Raw genomic sequence first — 18,764 nt, 5'->3', positions numbered from 1 at the left:
TGTTCCAGCGGACGTCGTGGGGCACGAGACTGGAGGGGGTCAGAGTTAGGAGTGGAGCGGGAAGACGGATTCCAGACACTCTGAGTAGACTAAACACCCACCAAAGCTGGTGAGAGTGTGGGCTGGGATGGAAAGGCTGAAGCGATGGCAACAGCTCCTCCATCTCTGGCAATGTCAGGGCTGCCATTAGCCCAAAAGGGGTCTCTTTGTTTGAATTAGAAAAAGGTACATTTTCTTCCTGGCGGATGGAAAGCCTGTGGCAGGAGGAATGGCGTGTGTGCAGAGCCCAGGGTGGGTTTCAGCTTCCACTGGCCCCTTGGCTCGGTGCTCTTGTGCAGTGCACAGTCTGAGCAACTGTAAGGGGTGGATGTGGCCACTTGCATCAATAGTGCAAATATGGAGAGCAAGTGGAACTGGGTGGCCGTGAGAGGGGCAGTGACATGCTCAGTGGTGAATGTGCTGTTTGTAGTTTTTAGGGTCACTGTACAGGGGGACATATCAAATAGGAAGTTGGATATGTGATTCTAAAACACTGGGGAGTACAGGTGATTTGAGTCCATTGAACTTTTAAAAACTTACAGGTAAATTGTAGTTAAAATTATTCAAAGAGAATGACCTTCTGAATTATAGCTCCAGTGGGACTTATATAATACTAGTGGTTGGTTCTCCAGTGTGGTTAATCGCTCTATCAAAAAAACTAATTCCAAGAAACTTATTAAAGAATGCCTACTACTTACTGATGTACCAAAGGATGGTCATGATAAATTGGATTGGTGAAAAGTTTTCTTCTCTGTTGCAGATTGCCCTGCTATGCCTTGTGTGACTAGGACCTCATACCTAGAACACCTCTGCCTTGACACTTGTGGAGACTCAGACCATGTGAGTATAGAAGCCGTATAGGAAAATTGCAGCGAATCCTAACTGGTTAGTTCAGCTAAGCAAAACCAAAATTTCGTGAGAGGGAGGACCAAAGGAATAATATCTATTTTTTGTGACATGTATTCTAGATGAGGTGGAAAACTTATCTCTTTTCCCCATTAATTTAGTATTGTACTAGGGGCTATAAAATCAACAGTGAAATTTTTGTGTCAGCTTATTTATCAGGGTATTGATGGCAACCAATTATAAGAGGTATAATTGAAAGCATGGTTATTTTTGTTTGTTTGTTTTTGTAATTCTGAAGGAGAAAAAAACCCCATCACTCTTTCCGTGGCACTATTTTGCAGAAAAACACTGCTAAGGAGTGCTGAAGTGGCAATGAAACAGCCCAACAGGAAGAGGAAGCTCAGTATGGATTCCAAGGAGCGTTTGCATCAGGATGGATGCTTGGTAAGTTGTCGGTTCCTGGGCCCTTCCTGTAGTTTGTGCTCATTGTGGGAATTCACAGTGTAATTGTACATCTGCTACAGTGACAGCAGAGGTGTTTTTTTCAGTCGCTCAAAACCGGTTGCTTCTGGTTGAGTTTGATGTAGAGTGGTATAGAATATATGTGTCATTGACTCTGGTACATTTTAGAAGGTAATCTTGGGAATTCCCTGGCGGTCCAGTGGTTAGGACTTGGTGCTTTCACTGCCGAGGGCCCGGGTTCAATCGCTGGCCGGGGAACTAAGATCCCATGAGTCACGCCGGGCAGCCGAAAAAAAAATGATAATCTTCATATTAAAGGTGAAAGGAGGCCTTTTCTTTTAAAAAGATGGAGGTAATTGATGATTATCAAGTAAGGGACAGAGTTTGTGAACTAACTGTAGGGCTTGTGTTTGTCAGGGCTCTCCAGAGGATCAGAACCAATAAGAGTAGTTGACAGCCCTGTCGCAATCCCTGTCCCTACTTGATAATGATGAATTATATGTATATTTGTAGAGAGAGACGTATTTTAAGGAATTTTTAAAGATAAATTTATTTATTTTGATTTATTTATTACTTTTGGTCATGTTGGGTCTTTGTTGCTGCGCGCGGGCTTTCTCTAGCTGCGGCGACCAGGGGCCACTCCTTGTTGCGGTGCGTGGGCTTCTCATTGCGGTGGCTTCACTTGTTGCAGAGCACGGGCTCTAGAGCGCACGGGCTTCAGTAGATGTGGTGCGTGGGCTCAGTAGTTGTGGCTCACAGGCTTAGTTGCTCTGCGGCATGTGGGATCCCCCAGGAACAGGGCTCGAACCATGTCCCCTGCACTGGCAGGCTGACTCTCAATCACTGTGCCACCAGGGAAGCCCTATTTTAAGGAATTGACTCATGCAGTGATGGGGACTGACTAGTGGCAGTCTGGAGACCCAGAAAAGAGTTGATGTTACAGTCTTGAGTCCAAAGGCCATCTGGAGGCAGATTCCCTGTTCTTCAGGGGAAGGTCAGTCTTTTTTCTTGTAGGGCCTTCAGCTGATTGGATGAGGTCCACCTCACCGTGGAGTGTAACCTGCTTTTCTCAGATTCTACTGTTTAAATGTTAATTACATCTGAAAAATATGTCACAGTAACATCTTGACAACTAGAGGGCATACATTGCATCATGCCTCTAGTTTTCTGTGCTGTTTCCTTATGACAACTTCTTGTACTCCTACAAATGTCAGGGTGGGCAGAAGTGACCAGGAGACCTCCTCCGTGGTGATGGTTTTGGGGATGGTAGGCCATTAGAGCATTCTCAGGGGCTCTCGTCATTTATTTGGGTGTGGGTTTTGGTGTCTTCATGTGGGTTGTAGTTGTGCATTTACACATTATGCAGTGGTGAAGTGACACAGTGTCATACGTACATTCTTTGGTTCGATGCCAGGTTGGTGTGACTCCATGACCTCCAGGCATTAAATGAGAAGTGTCCAGCGATGATCTGGTCTGAGGCTGGTTTTAAGATGTTACATATAGGCCCGCGTCAAGCTAGAGAGCTGTTTCCTCAGCCTCAGCGCCACTGGGAAGGGGAGTGGTTAACGTGGGGGCTGAGGTCCTGTTCCCCTTGAGGTCCAGACGGGACCGGTACCGTGAGCGCCGAGTGGTCTAAGTGTATCCCAGAGAACTAGCTGTCTACGAGGTTGCTTGGATCAGACTTGGGAAGGCCTGCACCTGTCTTGAGTTATGTGAGGATGCTGTTCTTCTCAGCATTTTAGGTTTGCTGTGTCATGTCTTCTGAGGAGAATAGGGTACTTGATGTGTTTAAAGTTATTCTTGGACAGTGGTTCTGCTGTGGTCTCTGGACCAGCAGTGTCAGCATTGCCTGGGAGTTTGTTAGAAATGTGGCTTCTTTGGTCCCACTGTAGACCTGCTGACCAGATGCTCTGGGGGTGGGGTTCAGTGGTCTGTATTTTACCAAGCCCTCCAGGCAGTTCTGATACACGGCCATATTTGAGAAACATTGTCCCAGGGAAAAAGTTGGACACATCTTACCTGCTAATCGTGCTAGAGCTAATCAATATTGTCTGCTGCATATTTTAAAAATATTTTAGTAAAACTTGAGACCACTTCTCCTATCTAAATATATTTTCTACTTTTTCTCAGTATCATTTCCCTTTAAGCTGCTAAAATTGTTACTGCCCCATCTTAGTTCTTGTTACCTTGCCCTTCAACATGAATATTTAACCTGCTATCTCAACTGTATTGGCACAAATCCCAGTTTTCTCCTAAAGCCCAACTTGGTTTCCAATTTAATGCGGGTGCTTTTACCATTATTTCCATCCCGCACTGGGGTTATTGGTTTTGTGAACCCCAGGGGTGCTCAGCACTTACTACTCAGGTGCTGTTTGAGCTTGGCGCCTTGCATAGCTGGATTTCCGAAAATATCTGTTGAATGATGTTCCTGGTGTTTAATAACATCTCCATGCAAATGGACTTCTTTGATCAATAGTAAGAAAATGATATTTCCGAGGGCCATATTACTCATCTGAGGTCTGAGGTGTTTAGAACATAAAATTATTTTAAAGGATATTCACAGAAGATCAGGGGAAAGATGTGCATTTGGGGTGAATTCCACATTGCCATGTCCGTTTGGGGCTCATTGCTAGTGTCCATTTTCATTCGTTAAGTTGAATGGTTTAATTCACAAAGCAGGGTCACATCTGTGGCTGCATTCACCGTGGAGGGAAAGGGGTTCAGTCACTGAAATCATGTTTGAATTTTGCTTGAAATATCAATAACATCCTTTACTTTCTATGTTACCCTTCTTGTTTTAAAGTGACATTTCCAGCCAGCCAAGCAAAATAGCATTGGCAGGTTAAGAACATAAAACATCAAACTAATGACAGTTGGGTGCTTTCTAAACATCTGCTTTTGAGACAGTAATGTCAGGAGATGTAATAATTTTTAGATGCTGATATTAATATCTGTCAATGAATGTCTTCCTAGACTAATATTTCAATGTAGAATTTCAAAATATTTATTTATATTTTTCAGTATGCAGACACATGGTTAAAAAAGACCACGTGGGACAGACAGGTATTGAAATAAGAAGTAAATTCTTTACTGAGTAAATTCTCCCCACACCTGCTAAACTACCCCAGTCTTTTCATAAAGGTGTGACCACTGTTTACACTTTCTTGTGTATCTATATAGGGATCAACAAACAAAAAAACAAAAAGGAAAGCTAAGAAACCCAAATCCTTTATGCATGTACACATATATACATAATACATACATATGCATAGCCCAGATGGGCTTACACTCTGGCTATCATCCTGTACTTCGCGTTTTTGCACTTAAGCATGTATATCTTGGAGATACAAATCTCATTGTTTTCAGTGGCGCATCGTATTCCACTCTGTGAATGTACCATAACTTATTGAAACAGTGCCCTGCTGTAAACATTTAGGTGATTTTTATTTTTTGTCTTTACGCACCAAGTTACATCCAGTGTTCTTATTCATATATCTTGGTATACTTTTGCAATTGACTCACAGGCAAAATCTCACCAGTAGAATCTTGTCCTAAAAAGTTCGTGCCTATAAACTTTTGATTCGCCTTTCACGTCGTCCTGCAAAGAGGGCGCCCCAGGTTACACTCTGACACCACCCGAGACGGTGCCTCCGCTCCTTAGGCTCCATCTCACGTCTTACGTCCCGTGTGCTCAGTTCTGCCGTGTGGATGACTTGCCTGCTGGTCTGGTAGGTGGTGCTGCCGCAGACTTGAAGAGAGGGTTTCCACCGCCCCTGGGGCTCCTTCTCACATCATGCTTTTCACAACATCCCACACAGAGATGAGTGTCACGCGGGTGCCTTGGTAGCCTTGGCCACCCCCCACCCCTAGGACTGCTGGCAAAGTGTGGCCACATGGTAACTGGGGAAGCGAAGCATCGTTTTCAGCGCGGTTTCATGGATGTTTGGTGTGTACGTGGGTGTTCTGGGGATAAAACCCCAAACCATATGTAGGCTGTACAGTTTCAAATTCCCTTCATAAAAATTTTCTCAGATGAAAAAAGGAGATTTTGTTTGACTATACAAGAATAAAGTACATGTTGTCTAGTTGTGTATATAAAATACCTGAAGCTGAATAAATGTTAGTGCCCATTCTTCCTCTCCCTCTGCAGCTCTTAAAAATCTGTGAACCTGTACCTAATTCATGAGTTATGAACTTTGAGAAATAGGAATATGAGGCATTATTTATTCTTAAGCATCTTAGAGTATTGCTGAATAAAAGAGAACTAACTTAGGCCGAGTAATGCAGTGTGACTAAGATCTAAGGTTCATGTAGCCTTCAGAGAAAGGTAGGATCACTGGGGGCAGAGTGGGACCTTGAAGGATGAAGAATATCTAAGATGTCCATCTTTAATGCTTTATTTAGTTTATTTAAAAATAAAAATATCTAATGCACATGTAATGCTGTTATAACACATGGCTCTTAAATACAACCTGGCAAAATGCAAAATGAGGGAATACAAATGATTTACTTAAAACCTGGGTGTTCGGTAGGCAGCTAACCTTGAGAGAGAAGGAAGTTGAAGGGTCATAGCAGGGACTGTCTGACCAAGGAAGCAGCAGGAGCCTGGGTAGGGGACTGGAAGCAGATACGACGACCTGTGTGACATCTGGCGGGATTATAGTGGCTGTAATGACTTTTCTGACTGAGCAGTTTTGTAGGGTGAGTGCTGGGATGGCGAGTCAGGGTATTTGGATTTCGGTCTTTGGCTGTGGTGGTAAGTAGCTCTGTGACCAAGGACAAGCCCTTCGCCAGGCTGACGCTCAGTTTCTTTGTCTCTAGAACAAAAGTCTTGGATTAGAAGATTTTTAAGTGCCTTTTAATTTCAATAAGTCTAAGTTTTGGTACACAGTGAGATAGTAAGGTGAGTGGGGTGCATGTGGGTGGCCAAGTTCAGACGGTCTTGATGTTGGGGCCACTGGACTTGACATACCGACGGGAGGGAGCCCGGGTTGGCTGCAGCTGGGGTGGAGTGCAGGGCAGTCTTTTTTTTATAATATCCTTAAGTAGACATCGAAAAAATGTTTAGGGTAGGATTATTTCATTGTCTTATTTTTTCAGTAGTATATGACTTTTTAAATCCTTTTGTTGCCCCACGCACAACTGATAGCAGCTTGTATCAGCGAGTAGAATCTATTTATATGTGGAGGAACTGCAGAAAGGAGATGTTAATAAAAGTGTTTTAGATGTTTTTCCCTTTTTTGGGGTATAAATCTTAACAAATACTGTTTGAAAATATACCTGAATTTTTGTTTTTATTCACATTTAGCCAGGTAAATGGATCGAGACGATTACCATTGAAAAGGATAGTCTGTGATTCACATTTCCCAAGAAAGAGGTGGGGGCACATCACACCAGACAGGGCCCTGTGGGGAAGCACCAGAGTCGGTCGGGGGGCAGCAGGGGCGAGGGGAAAACAGGGGCAGGAGCCTTTATTGTGGTTTTCTCGGAAATGAATGGGGGAGGCAAGGTGAGCAGGCTAAGCAGGTTCAGGATTGGCTAGTTTGGATAATTTCGGTGGTCTCTGGCTACCGGGCTGTCTCTGATTGTCCAGTTCCTGGCCCAGGGTTGGTTTAGGGCAAGTGGATAGTGTCCCAGACTGCAGGAGCTGGTAAGGAAAGGGGAGTGGGCTGTGGACTCAGGAGGCATGACCCCAGGCTAGTTGTTTGCTGTCTCCAGGAATTGGTGCACACTGAGAGGGACAGTCCCTCCCCGGTCCACAAGGCCCCCAAATGTCAGTCACAAAATACAGAAAATAAAAATCGTGATGAGTACAATTACGAAAGAGAGATTCCATTCGGGGTATTTGAACAAGATGAGGGCATTTGCCTCCGTGTCTGCATCACAATTCCAGTAGAGCAATGGGAAACCATCCCGTCCTGTATTTTTATCTGAAAGGTTAATTTCAGTTACCTTCAGTTTGTGTCCCACGTGGGATCAGAGCAAAAGAGAATTTTGAAAAGTAGACTTGACCACAGCAGGTGAAATTCAAATAGTAGTTTATTACTGGAGATACTGTATAGGATTTTAGTGTTTCCTATAGTTCCAGAAACCAGTAGGCATCACCCTTCATTCTTGTGGAAGAGGAGCAGCAGGGTGCTTGAACGTCCTGTGCTCAAGGACCTGACAGTGCGCGAAAGGAAGGGGTGTCATCTGATGGTTCCACGGTGACGACCTGAAGTTGCCAAACACAAATCAGTGAGTTAAAACCCTTTTGCTTTGCTTCCTTGATTGGAATTCTCAGACCTGGAACAGTAGGCACTGATTAATTAGCAAACATGACTGTAACGTGTAGTAAAAGTATATGACGCATCCAGGGCCATCAGGAAGGAACAGAATGTCAAGCCTTTTTGGTTGTTTTCCCAGCTCATAATCCTCTCTTCCAGAACGATGGCTTTGAGTTGGCTAATGGAAATGTACCACAGCAAAGACTTATTTTATGTTCCTTAAACTATTATCTCCCCTTTTTCAGAGCAGTGTTCTTTTTTTTTTTTCTTAGAGCTTTATTTTCGGTTTTCAGAACTAAAGTTTGAAACCTGAGAAGGCATAGTAATGGTTTTGTTTTTCTCAATTCATCCTGATTTCCTGAAGTGTTCCGTTTGAAAGGATAAGGAAAAGTGCTCATTTTTCCTTTTTTAAAAAGATTAACTCTGTTCATTAATAGCAGTGTGGATTTACTACCTTTAGGAAATAATTAATTAACCCAGACAGACTCAAAGAATGTTAAAGCTAGCAGGAGCTTTGGAGAGCATTTAGTCCAATCCCCTTATTTTACAGACAGAAGAAATCAGATCCAGGGAATACGTGTCATTTGTTCCCAGTTACCTAGCTCTTTGGGTAACTAGGTGGGGTTGGGATTTGGCCTTAGGTTACCTGACCCCCAATTCAGCATTTTTTTTCTGCCCTATTATATGATATTAAATCATTTTTTGTTTGCAAAAAAAATGTCCTAAAAATGAGGTCAGTATATCATAAGAGAAATGTAAATTTATTCTGTAATACGAAATCATGATCTTTCATGTGTATGTCTACATATCTATAACCTTACTCCATCTTAAAAAACATATGGACATCAGGAGCTTGAGTAATTTAACTTTGAAGCGAAAGGTACTGTTATTTTTGTGAGGAATATGTTTTTTCTAGCTAGGTAGAATTTCAGTAGCAAATAAAGAAGTGTGAACCAAACATTCTAATCCACTGACAGACAGCATATTGTATATTTCTTTTTATATTTGAATGATACAGTGATTATAGAAATGCTTCAGTAGCTGTTGTGCTCACATAGCCAACCCCGTTTCTTGTTACCATTTCAGTTTTGCAGTAGAACATTTATGAGAAGAGACCTGCCTTGTTTTGAATCACATAAATTTCCTGTGCATTGAGTGGGTAAAGAGGGATGGAGCTGGGGTGAAGAGCTGCCGTGGAAAATTAGACCTGATTCAGTTCATCATCTCACTTGCAGTGGAGCAGAGGTAGATAGGATTGGGTTACTGCCTCCCCGTCTCCCCTGCCCTGTGACCGTGGACTTGCAGCGCCTTGTGTGGTTCACAGACCTTCAGCAGCGGCATCAGCTGGGGGCTTGTTGGAAACTCGTGCTCTTAGGCCCTCCCCAGACCCACGGAATCCAGATGTGCATTTTAACAGGCTTCCCAGATGATTCCCATGCATGTTAAAGTTTGAGGAGCACTGGGTTGTAGTACGTTTTGTAAGGATGCAACTGTATTACTTGCACAGAGATATATCCATGATAACTTTGGACATGAAATCTGCTAGGCACAAAAGTCCCATTCTTGAACCTTGCATTCATGCCTTCAGTCAGCAAGTATTTGTTAAGCTGGACGAGGGGCCAGGCTATGCTCTGGGGAGGAAAGATGGTTAAGACCCTGTCTGCCTTCAGTAAGCTCAGCAAAGCAGATGAGACCAGTAAGAGAGAAGCTGGTCATGAAGTGTGGTAGGCCCAGTATTAGAGATTTATACAGGATATTTCCAAGCTTCAGAAGGTTACCTGACTTAGCATGGGTGAGGTGGGAAGCAGAGAAGAGGAAGTAGGATCAGAGAAAGCTTCCCGGGGGAGAAATAGGCACATGTTAGCTTTCTATTGATGATAACAAATCACCACAAGCTTAGTGGCTTATTACAACACATTGACTGTTAACCTCACACTGCCTGTAGGTCAGATGTCCAGGCATGGCTTAAATAGGTTCTCTGCTCAGGGGCTCAAAGGGTAAAATCAAACAGTTGGACTGAGTTCCTTTTGGAGCTCTGTGGCCTCTTCCGAGCTCAGATGGTTGTCGGCAAAATTCAGTTCCTTGTAGTTGTAGGACTGAGGTTCCTGCCTTCTTGCCGACTATCACGCAGAGGCCAGCCTCAGCTCCGGGGAGACCCACAGTTCTTTGCCATGTTTTGCAGCCTCTCACAACAAGGCAGCCTGCTTTTTTCAGGCCAGCCGGAGACTCTCCTCCATTCAGCTGAGGGGAGTCATACGTTGTAATGCAATCGAGGGGGTGACCATCCCATCACCTCTGCCATTTTCTGTGGTCTAGAAGCAAGTGACGAGGAGGGGACTTGGGGGTGGCTCCTTGGGGTCATCTGGGGATCCTGCCCACCGTGAGGTGATTTCCCTGGGGCTGGGAGGGAGAGCGGGACGGACAGCGTGGCCGAGGCGTGGGTCCCAGAAGCCGCAGAGTGAGTTCTGGGGACTCTGAACAGGGGATGCAAGAGCATTAGAGTGAAGATGAGGAACTAATTTTGTGCTGGCTGAGTTTCAGGAGCCTGTAGGGCATCCAGATGAAGCCGTACAGTGGACTTGGGATCTGCACGTCTGTAACTTGATGGAGGGAGACGTGGGTCCATTGGTCGTCGTGTGTGAGACTGAGTGACCTGGATGCCAGGGGCTGAGCGAGGCAGGCGGGGGGCGGGGTGGAAGCCCTGGAGAGCAGGGTGATGTCTGTGCAGGGGTGGAGGCCGGTGCAAGCGAGCTGTGTGGAGGACGGGCCCTGCACAGTGGGATGGGGAGGAGGGGACGGTGGGGACACCCAGCCTTCACTTTGTCCTCCATCCGCCAAGAACAGCTGGCAGACACCTGACCAGTGAAGGGCAGCCGGTGCACAAACACTGGACATTGCATTCCATTTGTTCCCTAAAACCCAGCACTGTTCCTGGCGCATTAATTGCCCAATAAATATTCTTTAAATAAGTAATTAACTCAGGGTTTTAAGATTCCTCTTTACTCCTCCCTCAGGATTCTTCTTCCATCCGAGATCTTGTTCATCCAAGATACACTTTTTCAGTTAGAAAACAAATAGAAGATAACTTAATTTTGATTAAGTCTTGATACACTCTTGACATTTTGAAATCTGGCAAAACACCTATGATAGCTGCCATTAACTGAGCGTCTGCATGTGGCATGTGGCTCTACCCGTGTGTCTCTATTCCTCAAAGCAATTCAGTCAACAAGATATCATTACCTCCAAGTCACAATTTAGGAAACCAAAACTCAGAGAGGTTAAATCACTTGCCCAGGGTCACACAGCTGGTGAGGGGAGAAGCAGGGGTGTAAACCCTCAGCTGTCTGACTCTAAGACTTGTACAGAATAGGACCTCTTACTGTGGTTAAAACACAAAGTAGCCCAGGAAGCATATCAAAACATCAGGCTGTAATAAGTAAAGCATTGTGGCTCTGGTACTTGGATAGACAGCTAAACTAAAGAAACAGAAGAGGCAAATGCACCTGGGGGTTTAGTGTATAGGACACAGGTCTTAGACTGATGGGAGAAGGGGGACCATCCCATAAGTCATCTTGGGACAGGTGACAAGCCACCTGGGTAAAAATAGTGTGTCTCAACTTCACACCATGTCCCGGCACAAATTCAAATTTGTCAAAGATTTAAGTGTAAGAAATAAACCATAAGTGTAAAAGACATAAACAAAGAAGAAGGTTTTTATGACGTGGGAGTAGAGAAGGATCTCAACAATAGCAGCCATAAAAGAAAAGTTTGATAATTTTATTTCTCAAAATAAACAACAAAAATCCTTGCATATTAAAAATACTGTAAGAAAGAAGTGAAAAAGAGAAATGACTAACCAGGAAAAAATAAATAATGCCTCTCATATTGTAGACAAAGGACTAATCTTCCTAATTTATCCAGACCAAAAGATGAGTAGTCATTCCAACAGAAAAAAATGGGCCACAGATGTAAAGAGATATTTCACAGAAAAGGAAATACAATGGCTTTTAAATATACAGTCTTCAGCTTCTTCATAATGGAACAAACGCAAATAAAACAATAGCGAGATATTATTTTTTTCATCATCATCTTGGCAAAAATGCAAAACTTTGCTATCACACCCTGTGGGCAAGGCTCTGGGAAGACGGGCCTGATCCGAGGCTGTGGGGCTGTTGAGTGGGGCTTGCTGGGAGCCAGACCTGGCAGGAAAACACAAGTCTGGTTTGACCCGGCCGGTCCACTTCTGGGAAGTCATTCTGTACATATCCTGGCACATATGCAAAACGCTCTGTGTACTGGTTTTCCACCACAGTGTTATGTGATTGGAAAAAAGATTTGAGACAACCTGGACATCCATAAACATGGAATCAGTTAAATAAATCATGAGGTATCCATTCAGGTATCCACACTCCTGCAAAAAGAAGGAGTGTGCTCTTACAACCTGATAAAGACCTCCAGGGTATTTTAAGTGAAAAGAAAGGTAGAAAACAGTGCTATCTTTGTGCACAAGAACAAGAAAATATATTCTCTTTTTTTATAAAGGAAACTTTGCAAGGATATTTCAGAATCTAGTAACGAAGATTTCTGGGTGGAGGTACTATACTTAGGCCAGATGGGGGAGAATGGGTCGGGGTGGGAAGGGAGTTTTCACTGCATTAATTGTTTCTCTATTTATTTTTACCTTGAACAATGTGAACTCAAAAAATAAAATAAATTATACGTATAAACTAAGGCATCTCAAGGAATCTATCATAATCAATTCTATATGACTGTATAAACAAATGGCAGCCTGACGCAGTCATCTTCAGACTTGTTGGTTTGTTCACCTCATCAATAAAGAAACTTCAGTCACGTATCTGGATATATATGTATTATTTGTTTATTGGAAAATTATGTGATTTACTACTATACAAATTGTATTTTTTACCTTAAAGCCGTAGACTAAAAAAGAAACGAAAAGTACAATATAAAAATGAAATTAGTAGTGATTAACAGTTAAAAACTAGTTTGCTCTCATTAAAATATTAATTTTTTGAAACCTTGTTTTAAAGCCTTGTGTTCCTGTTATCTGAAGTCTACTTTTTAGATTTAGCTTTAATGGCTGTCATAGCTTAGATGACCAACCCTCTTGGTTTGTCTAGGACTGAAGGGTCCTCCAGTTATGGGACTTCAGTGCTGTGACCGGATCAGTCCCAGGCAAACTGGGACAGTCAGTCACCCTAGGCCTGGCTTAAAAAGATAAAAATGTCTACACACAATAAATGCTGGAGAGGGTGTGGAGAAAAGGGAACTCTCTTGCACTGTTGGTGGGAATGTAAATTGATACAGCCACTATGGAAGACAGTATGGAGGTTCCTTAAAAAACTAAAAATAGAACTACCATATGACCCAGCAGTCCCACTACTGGGCATATACCCTGAGCAAACCATGATTCGAAAAGAGTCATGTCTCACAATGTTCATTGCAGCACTATGTACAATAGCCAGGACACGGAAGCAACCTAAGTGTCCATTGACAGAGGAATGGATAAAGAAGATGTGGCACATATATACAATGGAATATTACTCAGCCATAAAAAGAAACGAAACTGAGTTATTTGTAGTGAGGTGGATGGACCTAGAGTCTGTCGTACAGAGTGAAGTAAGTCAGAAAGAGAAAAACAAATACTCTATGCTAACACGTATATGGAATCTAAAAAAAAAAAAAAAAGGTTCTGATGAACCTAGGGGCAGGACAGGAATAAAGACGCAGACGTAGAGAATGGACTTGAAGCCACGGGGAGGGGGAAGGGTAAGCTGGGACAAAGTGAGAGAGTGGCATGGACATATATACACTACCAAATGTAAAATAGCTAGCTAGTGGGAAGCAGCCATATATAACACAGGGAGATCAGCTCGGTGCTTTGTGACCACCTAGAGGGGTGGGATAGGGAGGGTGGGAGGGAGATGCAAGAGGGAGGAGATATGGGGATATATGTGTGTGTATAGCTGATTCACTTTGTTGTACAGCAGCAACTAGCACACCATTGTAAAGCAATTATACTCCAATAAAGATGTTAAAAAATAAAGAATAAAATGTAAAAGAATGAAAAAATAAAAGATATGTCCCCCAAATTACAGGATAAACTGTAGGAAATGATTGTTGACCAAACTTACTAAATCCTGATACTTTTTGTATCAGCATCATCCATCAATTATGCAAAGGTTTTGTGTAATTCAGCTGCTCATTTTCATCTTCTTGGATGACAATCAGTTTGTCTTGGAAACTATTCAAAAGTATTGGGCTTCCCTGGTGGTGCAGTGGTTGAGACTCCACCTGCCGATTCAGGGCACACGGGTTCGTGACCCGGTCCGGGAAGATCCCACGTGCCGCGGAGCGGCTGGGCCCGTGAGCCATGACCGCTGGGCCTGCGCATCCGGAGCCTGTGCTCCGCAACAGGAGAGGCCACAACAGTGAGAGGCCCGCGTACTGCAAAAAAAAAAAAAAAGTAGTGCATATTTATACTTCCATAAGTGAGTTGAAAGCCCGTTGAAACTCTTAATTTGAAAGATCTTAAAATTGGGAAACTCTGTCCCTCAACTTTTAAGTGTAAAATTATTATGAGTTTTTTTATAGGGGGCATACATTTTTTTATGGCCACAAAACTATGTAAGTAAGACACATATCTGGACAAATGCTCTTGGAGTATCTTTGAAAAAAGAAGTGATTCTCTTAGTCTTGGCTAAATGGTCGACTTTCCTCCAGGAGTTGCTGTGAGCCTGGCCTGATGCACTGCTGGCTCCGTGGACAGAAGCTCTGCCTTCTCAGGGTCGCTTGTGTTTGTGGTTTCTTCGCAGGGATCTCTGAAGGCATTTGTCCATTCTGTGAGGGTTGGTTGGGCTAAACTTGGACCTTAACTGAGCCTCATAAGCTGTAGCAGGTGCCAGCAGGCTGCAAGCCGGGGGAGGATGGAGGGCTTGGCGGGGGCAGGGGACGCCCTTCTTCCCTCGGCCTGCCTTTGAACCTTCCTTTCTGTCATATTTGAGCCAACAGAGAATTAAGACAACAACAAAGGGTTCCTCCCACGTCCAAATGGGTGGTGGTGTGGCACACCCCCCCCTCCCCCCTCCCCCTGACACCGGGCACTGGCTGCTGATGTAGGTCCCCTCCATTCACAGCGCTCCTCATGGCTTGGCTCCCAGCAAACAGAGAAGTCAATGTTCAGTGTTTCAAACAATTACCCAGAAACAGGGTCTAAACCACATTTTCTGTATTCTAGGAGCAAGCTGAAGAAGAAAAGAAGCCCAGGGATGGTGTGACCCCTCTGAGTCACGGTAATTGTCACCACCCTTTACAGTTTTGCTTCATAATGAATTACTTTTAAGTGACATTTTTATTAGATAGCTGCAGTTGGTTTAGGTTTATTAATTTAAATCTATAATAATAGTATCGCTAGTTGACAGTGTCACATGCTCCCCTGTAGACTTCATCAGTGTCATCTAAGACTTTCAAATATGTATATCAAGAAAGTCTGAAGCTCTTAACTCATTTATTTGCCTTTGAAAAAAGAACTGATTTGTAAACTTTCCCTGTGAACAAGAAAACGAATGATGCTGCTTAGTTTGTTTATAATTCTTTGTTTAAGCTTTTCCCCGATTGGTTTAATCGTCTAATGATGGCATTCGTACTCTTCTACTGGAGTCATGTTTTACAGGAGGTTGTACATTTGCTCCAAGATAAATGTCCCTCATTATGGTTTTTAATACATGTGTAGGTTTTAGATAACAGCTTTCTAATATTCAACTAATTCTCTGATGATTTAAATTTAAATCAGCAAATGCAGATGCTATTTCCCTGGAATATATATTCCACATGTATTGTGATTACTGCTATACAAGCAGGCAGCTGTTACTAAATTTTCTGTAAAATATAGTTGAATGTCCAACATTTGTGCTACTCTTGGTGGGAAAGAAGCATGTAAATTTGATAATTCTCCTCTAATGAACTTTTAAAGCACCATAAGTATTTAACTTTCTTTCCCTCCAGTAATGGAAACAACTGAAAATATCTTAAAAAATGACAAACAAGATTTGAGGTTTTTAAAGACCATATATAATGCTTAGTCTTGGCACGCAATATTGAAAATTTGTGATCTTCTACCTAAATGATTTTTAAAAATGAAAGTTGTTTTCTATTAGAAGCTAAATATACTGCTTTAAATTTCTTTTCTTCTTTTGCTGTCACCCCAAGTCCCATCATGTTCTTTGCTGAAAAAGCAAAATAGAACACAGTAATTTGACAATTATGTAACTTGATGTTCAGTTTCATTGAAATACACTCCAGTTATGCAACACTGGAATTCTAGAAATAAATTTGGACTGTACCTGGTCCCAACAGCAGGGTTTTTTTTAAAAAAACAATTGTTTTTCTTCTCAGAAAGAGGTTGTGATTCATTATGTTGTTGTCTCTCCCCTGCAGCTATATTTTCCACACTAATGTAAATTGTTTTAGATTCTCTTATTCTACAGTTGAAGCATTTATTCTAGGAAAAGAAAAGCAGATGTAAGCCAACAAATTAAAAATATTCAGTCCTCAAAACTAGGATTTTTTTAGTAATTTAGTATTTATAGTTTTCATTGTAGCCAGTTACATGTTTATCTTAAGTAGTTTTTCAGTTTTACTAGGAAATAGCTTTTTGCTGTTGTCCTTCCTTTGCCAGACTTATTTTGTAGCTAGTGGTCCATTCCCCAAAGTGTCATCCTGTGGCTTATTCTTCTCCAGATCTGACACTGGTGTCATCGCTGTTTTCCCCAGCTGTGGAACATCGCTAAATGTTTAGAAGAAGGATGAGATTTGGTTTGTGTATACAGATGCTGCAAACTGCTCGTTGAATACAAGTTGAGTTATTCGAGGGGCTTTTGAGGATTTATATTTTTACTACTTTTAATGCGATAAAGGAAACTATTCCCTAAATTGCCTCCTGTCTTAGTATTATAATGGGGATCTTCCTCCTGTAGTTCCTGGAAATAGTTTAATCTTTTCTGTAGGCTGCTTACTAAACAAAATAGATTGAGTCACTTACTTTAGGCCTTAAAAATAATAACAAAAGAAAAACAAAAACGGTGTACTCATACATATTTATATGTGAACAGAAAATTGTATTGAAAAATAAACAATTTCTGTAGTGATTTTACAACGAGCAAAGCATTTCTTTGAAAATCACTACCAACTAATTTATTGAATGCCCAATCTCTGTCACTAACATTGACCTCTGTGTTACAGAGGGTGAAGCTTTGAGGGGCCATTTGACTTACTTAGGGTGAAACTAACTAGTTAGTGGTGGATCCAGGGTTTGAGCCCACATCTAGCAAGTTCTAAAGCCTGTGGTCTTTCTACTTTACCTGTGGTCTTTGTATTTTATCATTTCCCCTTCTCTGTAGCTATTAAGACTAAGGTAGAGAAAACTGGAATCTTGCTTAGAAGTGGGATGGGATGAGTAACTGCTAATAGTTAAAGTATTAAGGGTGTCTCATATGGCCCTCTGTGTCCTTGGGGACTGGCTGGACTAAATTTTTCTTGACATAGTCATGCCATGAGATTAATTTTTTGGTTCTTTTGGAAACTCTCAGCTATATTATTCCTATATTATTCAAAAAATTTACCAACTGTCTTAGATACCTTTAAGAGAAGACTTGTCTCGGTAAGAATTATTTATTAATAATTATGTAGGATGGAGGTTATAGAATTAGTATTGTCAATCACTATATAATCCCAGACCTCTACATTTGAAGTCTCCAAAATAAAAACAACTGATTTCATCAGTTGGACAAGTGATCTGGCTTTTTCCCTTCATAATTTTAAGTGCTCTTTTAAACTGACGCTAATATTTCTTTGGTTTAATGTTAGGACTGTGAGGTCTTTATAATTGTAAAAGCAGTAGAAGAAATTATAAAGGAATATGAGATATATATACATCCAAATTAAACTGTGCACGCCAAAGAACCTCATAATAAATAAAATCAAAGCAGAAAAAAACTGGCAAGTATTTACCACAACTACAACTTGCAGAAGGTCCAAAATAGATAAAGGAAGTAGAAAAAATAATCAGATACACTAAAATATCAGTGCAAAAACAGGCAAACGGCATTAGGAACTAAGTAATTCATGGAAGAGGAAATGAAAGTAGCTAAAAAGCAAATATGTTTAAATATATTCAGTCTCACTAGAAAACAAAGAAAGACAAATTTAAAAGCAACGATGAACATTTTTTAACCTACCAAAGTAACAGTCAACGAAGTGCTAATACCCCATTGCTGGTGGGTCAGGGAACTAGCTCTCTGTAAATAGCTCTCTGTACATTGCTTCTGGGAGTATAAGTTGGCTCTATTGTTTCGGGGGACACATTAATAGTATTTATTAAAAATGTTAAGTCAACATTTCCTTCCTCTCAGGGACTCCACTTTTTGGAATTACTTAATGAAATAAGCATGAGCATTTAATTTATGCATATGCTACTCATGGTACTATTGATAAATGGAGAAAAGTTGGAAATAATCTAAATGTCCAACAAACGTGGAATAGGTAAAGCATTGTGGTACAATTTTGTGTAGACAGTTGTGTAGTCATGTAAATGCTTTTGAAGAACTTTAAATTATATGGAAGGGAAAACTTACGATAAAATATTAAGGGGACCCCGCCCCCCCACCAGGAGGGATTAGTCTCAGTGATGGTTTAAAAAAAATCTCATATCTATACATGAGATAAAAGATGTTAAAAATTGTTATTTCTCAAGCTGTGAGATAAAAAGTATATTTTCTACATTTTCCAAGTATTATTTTACAATTAGTAGTCACGTTAGAGTCAGCCAAATATTAAAAAAATAAATTCAGAAATTCCTGAACACTAAAAACTTCCATTTGCGGGTGGTATTGTTGGAATAGCTGTTCTTAGATTTATTTCTTTTTTTGTAAGTAAACTTTTTATTTTGGATTAACTCGATTTAGAGAAAAGTTGCAAATGTAGTCCAGGGATAGTCCTGTATATGCTTTGCCCACTATCTTCTGAGGTTAGTATCTTACATGACCTCAGGACATTTGTCAGAACTAAGAAATTAATATTGGTATGTCAGTGGTCACTAAACTGCAGACTTTATTCAAATTTCACTACCTTTTC

General features: G+C 41.5%; 1 protein-coding gene across 1 annotated transcript in view; it reads left to right on the top strand.

The window, feature by feature from the left end:
* The first annotated feature begins 1,257 nt into the window (after positions 1 to 1,257).
* Positions 1,258 to 18,764, top strand: part of L3MBTL4 (L3MBTL histone methyl-lysine binding protein 4) — a 304,644-nt gene continuing 287,137 nt past the window's right edge. Inside the window, exons 1-2 of the mRNA XM_065889471.1 lie at positions 1,258 to 1,329; positions 14,872 to 14,926. Of these exons, the coding sequence (XP_065745543.1) occupies positions 1,258 to 1,329; positions 14,872 to 14,926 (127 nt within the window). The remainder of the gene's footprint in view (positions 1,330 to 14,871; positions 14,927 to 18,764) is intronic.

The sequence above is a fragment of the Phocoena phocoena genome, chromosome 13, assembly GCF_963924675.1.
Source record: "Phocoena phocoena chromosome 13, mPhoPho1.1, whole genome shotgun sequence".
NCBI lineage: Eukaryota > Metazoa > Chordata > Mammalia > Artiodactyla > Phocoenidae > Phocoena > Phocoena phocoena.
The sequence above is the reverse complement of the archived record's forward strand: the minus strand, read 5'-3'. Positions and strand labels throughout refer to the sequence as shown.